This window comes from Martes martes (genome assembly GCF_963455335.1).
Source record: "Martes martes genome assembly, chromosome: 17".
NCBI lineage: Eukaryota > Metazoa > Chordata > Mammalia > Carnivora > Mustelidae > Martes > Martes martes.
Genome location: NC_137905.1, coordinates 57,492,650 through 57,498,649, shown reverse-complemented (window position 1 = coordinate 57,498,649; position 6,000 = coordinate 57,492,650). Strand labels below are relative to the sequence as shown.

The 6,000-nt window shown below is 55.6% G+C and overlaps 1 protein-coding gene across 1 annotated transcript in view; it reads right to left on the bottom strand.

The window, feature by feature from the left end:
• Positions 1-215: 215 nt before the first annotated feature.
• Positions 216-6,000, bottom strand: part of NLRP5 (NLR family pyrin domain containing 5) — a gene marked incomplete at both ends in the record, with an annotated part of 28,895 nt that continues 23,110 nt past the window's right edge. Inside the window, 2 exons of the mRNA XM_080828636.1 lie at positions 216-597; positions 4,366-4,479. Of these exons, the coding sequence (XP_080684762.1) occupies positions 216-597; positions 4,366-4,479 (496 nt within the window). The remainder of the gene's footprint in view (positions 598-4,365; positions 4,480-6,000) is intronic.

Here is a 6,000-nt window from a genome sequence, read left to right as displayed (position 1 = left end):
GGTGACGGGGAGCTCTGCCGCCCTCTAGCGGTGCGGGCGGCCCCCCACCCTCCACGGACTCGCTCGCGGTGACGGGGAGCTCTGCCGCCCTCTAGCGGTCCGGCGGCCCCTACCTCCGGGCTCGCTCGCGGTGACGGGGAGCTCTGACGCCCTCTAGCGGTCCGGCGGTCCCCCACTCCGGGCTCGCGGGCGGTGACGGGGAGCTCTGACGCCCTCTAGCGGTCCGGCGGCCCCCACTCCGGGCTCGCGGGCGGTGACGGGGAGCTCTGACGCCCTCTAGCGGGCGTTGGTGGAGGGTTGCGGGCGCTGTGGAGCCGCAGAACGGCCGGCGGGGAGGGCGTCCGGCCCCAGGCCAGGCCGGGCCGACGCTTCAGGCCGCGCTCAGGGACGACTCCGCGGGTGGCTGTCCCCAGGTTCATTCCGCAACGCCGGGAGGCCGTGGGGAGTCCGTGCCGGGCACAAGTGGGCACGAGGGGACTTTCGGAGGACGAGCCGCTCGGTGTCTTGGCGACGGCCCTGCAGCCGCTTGTCAGAACTCGGGGCGCGACACTCACCAGGGGAGACGCTGCTCGGTGCGAATCATACCCCAAAACCCACCTAAAACGATACAGACGGGGCGGAGGAAAGGCAGCCTTCTCGGCTCCAGCGCCAGCATCACCCGTGCTGCCGCCCCCAGGACCGACGGTACCCGGTACCGAGGGACGTTTGCGCCCGGACCCGCACCCACCTCCCTCCCCGGGGCGCAGGAGCGCAGTGACCTCCCGGAGAGCGCCGGCCCTGTCGGTCTTCCCTGCGGCTGGATTGCCGGCCCTGGCCAAGCGGTCAGCACGCGGGCGCTGGGCATTTCCAAGAAGAATCAGCACCTCGTCCTCTCCTTTTGGAACTTGAAATCAAACCAGAAATCAGGAATTAGATGTAGATCAAAATGTCGCCTCTATTCTCCGTTGGTCTGATGGCCTGTATTTGCAGATTCTGTAAAAGATTTTATTTGAGAGAGAGAGAGAGAGAGAGCGTGCGCACACACACGCGCAAGAGCAGGGGGAAGGAGCAGAGGGAGAGGGAGAAGCAGGCTCCCTGCTCCGTGCGGGGCTCCATCCCAGGGCCCTGAGATCATGACCTGAGCCCAAGGCAGACCCTTCACTGACTGAACCACCCAAGCGCCCCTCTATTTGCAGATTCCTAACACTTCTCCTCGGTCAGAGTCCCAGGAGGCTTGCATGGAGGAGGAGAGAACGCACATGTTGAAGGATAGGCTGCTTGGAAGGAGTACCCGGAGGGGCAAAGCCACACAGGCCCGGTGTCTTCCTTCTGGCCTTACCAACAAGGTAACTTCTCTACCCTTGAAGATGGCTGGGCGGGGGAAGGGTGGGGGACGAGACATTAGCCGCAGAAGTGAGCCGACAGTGGCTTCCCCCTAGAGCATAGAATTGGACAGACGATAAGGTGGCCCCATGATCTCTTCATCCCTTCATGCCCTTGTGGGGGCCTCTTCCCCTGCAGCGGGAGCAGGACTCATGACTCGCAGCCAAACAGGATACGGCGAGGCTGGTGGGACCTCACTTGCGTGGTAACAGAACATTTTTAGTCTGTCTTGTAGGGAGACTCTGTAGCTTCGAAGAAGGAACCTGCCACAGCAGGGGCAGCACGGTGAGTAGCCAGGAATGCCCCCGACACCGAGAGCCTCTGTCTGGTGGCCTGCAAAGAAGTGAACGCCTCCAGGAACCACCTGGATTTGGAAGAGCTCCTCCCCGGTTGAATCTCTGATGAGACCATGACCCCACCGGTACATTCATCATGTCTTTGTGAGATCCCGAGGCAGAGGACCCAGTTAAGCCGTGCCCAGACTCCTGAGCCACAGACACTGTGAGGTAAGGTATTGCCAGCTGCTAAGTCTGTGACCCATACTGTGAACGGCTGGAGATGACACAAGTAGGTATTTATTTATTTATTTATTTATTAAGGTTTTATTTATTTATTTGACAGACAGAGATCACAAGTAGGCAGAGAGGCAGGCAGACACAGAGAGAGGAGGAAGCAGGCTCACCGTTGAGCAGGGAGCCCGATGCGGGGCTCGACCCCAGGACCCTGGGATCATGACCTGAGCTGAAGGCAGAGGCTTAGCCCACTGAGCCACCCAGGCGCCCCGCCACAAGTAGGTATTTATGTGCTTTTTAAAAAAATATTTTATTTATTTATTTGACAGACAGAGATCACAAGCAGGCAGAGAGAGAGGAGGGAAGCAGGCTCCCCGCTGAGCAGAGAACCCGACACGGGGCTCGATCCCAGGATCCTGGGATCACGACCCAAGCCGAAGGCAGAGGCCTTAACCCACTGAGACACCCAGACGTCCCCATAAGGAGGTTTTTTAATCATGTATCTATGGGATGAGTGTTCCGGCTTTGTGAGCTTTCCAGGAATTCGGCTTCCCAAACTGCCCATAAGAAGTGGGTGCTGTTTTCCTTGTTTTCCAAGAGATGGGAACAAAGGCTAATGGAGGTTGGCATTTGTCTCGGGTCATCAGAATCATTTAGGAGAGCCAGGTTGCCAACACAGGTCTGAATTAAAAACTCGTTGCCTTCTCTCTTGGATCTTCATTTTCGGGCAGCAATTTTCTGAAGTGGGACGTAGGAACTGTCCAGGGGAGAGAGGAACAGACAGTGCTCAAGAGACTCCATGAAACACAGAAGGCAGGCAATAGTATTTTTAGCTCTATGTAAGGTGGTATTTTTTTTTTATTTGACAGATCACAAGTAGACAGAGAAGCAGGCAGAGAGAGAGGAAGAGAAGCAGGCTCCCTGCTGAGCAGAGAGCCCGATGCAGGGCTCGATCCCAGGACCCTGAGATCATGACCTGAGCTGAAGGCAGAGGCTTTAACCCACTGAGCCATCCAGGTGTCCAAGGTGGTATTTCTTTAAAAAGACCGAAACAGTATGCTTTATTAGCATTTGACCCCAACATCAGTGGGGCTGCCTCACCGGCTCCGTAGGCCAGCCGGTCCCATGTCCCGAGTGGGAGAGCCGGTGTTCTGAAGACTGGGACGTCTCTAATTAGGAGGCGTAACTGTGACTTCGCTCCCCCAGTCCCATCACACAGACCAGGCTCCATGGGTCCAAGGCACAAGTGTTATGTAATCTGAATATTTCCAGAACACGCATTTAAACACTGTTCCTGCAGAGACACCAGAGACGGAAGATACCACTAGCAACAGAAGCCCAAGGAAACTTTGCGGCTGGCCTTTCTCCTCCGCTTTGTCTGAACTTTCCATCGGCCGAATTACAAGGCTGAGAGGCGGCAGGCAGAGCCCCTGTAACCTGAGCCCACAGGGAACCAGCCTTAAACATTTCCAGGTTTACAGAAATGGTGCTTGAATTCTAAGACCAATGAGTTAATGTGTGGATTGTGCATTGCGTAGAGCCTGGCACACAGGAAGGGCCGTGTTAGCTACCATCGTCGTACACCAGAGCCATAAATGGAAGGACTGATGGAAAGGACACACTGGTGAGAACACAAGCATTTCCCACTTTCCTAGGAAGAGACTGGTCTGTAGTCGTGGTAACAAGCAGCTACCCAGCCAGGGGTAAACCCGTTAAATGGCTCCAAGACAGCTTGCCCCAGGGAACATGCTTGACGGGCCAACGAAGGACGCCCCTCGGCTTCTGAGAACTCAGCCGGTCAGGAGGGGTTCACTCTGATGAGCACACCTGTGCATGCCAAGCAGTCTTACCCGAGGAACCGTAGGTCACAACTCCCCGCAGAGACTCACCCATCCCTGAACTCCACGCCTTCCCCAAATCCCAGCCTACGGAAGATCAGCCTGCGCTTCTGAGACCGTGGTAGACCAGTTCTGCAGGACACTAAGCATTTCGTTCGTTTATGTCGAGGGAGTGATGCTCACACCACCCTTTGCCTTTCAGATTGTGCTTTAATTTTTTCTAACACCAACAGGCTTGTATCAGCCACATCTGGGGGCCGCTCTTAGGACCTAAGTCCTCCCACTCTGCCCCTGGATCGTATCCCCACTGCTCAAGAAGGTCACGGAGGTGCTTATTCCTTAAATGCTCCCAGTGCTTATTTTATTTGGTTTTCTCCATATGCCCGAGGTAGGACAGACATGTCATAGACACTGAGATCCTAGGGTCAGGACGTCACAGCCTATGTTGGAGGCAAATGCACTAACTGAATTACATGGGACATGTGAGAATGGTCACCAGTGAGGGTTTTGTGAGAACCGGAACTCGTATTCCATTTCTGAGAGGGAGCTCCTGGGTACAGCTGGACCCAGAAGACTGCTTGTATGTTCCTCCATCAGAGCACGTGAGTGTGTCGGTGGGGGGCAGGTCTTGTTTTCAGTTTTTCCACCAGTACCGGTCATCTTCATCAGTAGAATACCAGCTGTCACCCATTATCACCTGCGGCTTTCGTTGTTGGACCTCCTCTAGCAGCTTCCTTATTTGAGTGGGATACTGCCACTTCCTCAACCTGGGGAGGCGGAAAGGGGACACGTTACTCTGGGGATTTGCTTCTGACTGCTTCTCCTTTCCCTAAAAGTCCTGGAAACCCCACCAAGGATCTGAAGACTCTTCTCGTACTCTGTTTTTTTTTTTTTTAAAAGATTTATTTATCTGACAGAGAGATCACAAGTAGGCAGAGAGGCAGGCAGAGAGAGAGGGGGGAACAGGCTCCCCGCTGAGCAGAGAGCCCGGCTCGACGTGGGGCTCGATCCCAGGATCCCGGGATCATGACCTGAGCCGAAGGCAGCGGCTTTAACCCACTGAGCCCCCCAGGCGCCCCTCTTCTCGTACTCTTGAGGTGCTCTGTAGAAGAGTAGATCCCTGCATGTAAAGGTGTGCTGGGATGTATTCATGCTGCACTGAGCTTCTGTAAGCATCTGCCCCTCACCACGGTCCCCAGAGGCAGGCACGATCACTCACCCATCCATGAACTCCTTCCTGAGAACCTGCTCCGTGCCGGGTCCTGTGACAGGGTTTGGAGGCAGGACGGTGAGTAAGGCTAAGTGCCTGCCCTCGCGAAGCGCGTGCGGGAGGCAGGAGAAGCGGGTGTTCAGTTGGCAAGCAGCGTCGTCTCCATCTTACCGACAGGGAAATTGGCTCCCGGAGGGTCCGTGAGTAAAATCCAGGTCTGACTCTTCCACTGCCGAGTCCCATGATCACAGGCTCAGTTTGCCCAAAGCTACACTGCTTTGTGAGTCATTGATACAAATATGCTCTCTTTCAACCCAGTCTTCTGTCTTACCAGCTTATTTGCTGAGAGATCACTGGGAGTCCCCTGTCCACACCAAGGTCTCTGAGTCTGCAGATCTGTGCCTTTCAGTCCGTCCTGGCCCTCACATCCCCCACTACAACCACCCTGTTACGTCCATACGCCGACACTGACCCCTGAAGGACCCCAGCCACCGTCTGCTGTTGAAACCAACAGAGACCAGCCAACCCCAGCAGGCTGTCCGTCCTAACCATTTTTCGGTGGGTGGTTGGGCGGCCATCTCCGCCGTCTGTCCTCATGACTTTTCATCTTCCCAGCTGACACTCTGTGCCCATCACACACCGACTCCCCACCCCCTTTCTCAGCCCCTGGTGCCGCCGCTGACCTTTGGTCTCTCTGACTTTGCCTGCTCTGGGGACCTCACTCAAGTAGGACCCTGCACTATCCTCTTCCTGCATCTGACTTACTCCACTGAGCATAATAACCGGGAGATTTGTCCCTGTTACAACAGGTGTCAGGACGTCCTTTGGTTATAATGCTGAGGGACAGTCCACTGTGTGGACAGATCACGCTTCATTCACCCATTCGCCAGACAACAGATGCCTGGGCTCCTTCCGCCTCTGGACGTCTGTGAATGATGCTGTTGTGAACACGGGTGAGCAAGTAATTCTTCTAGATCCTGGTTTCAGTCCTGACGGGGGTGTGCTCAGAATTGTTGGCTCATACAGAAAATCTACTTCTGAAGGAGAAACGTCTCTCCGTTCTTCCTCAGCCCTTCCA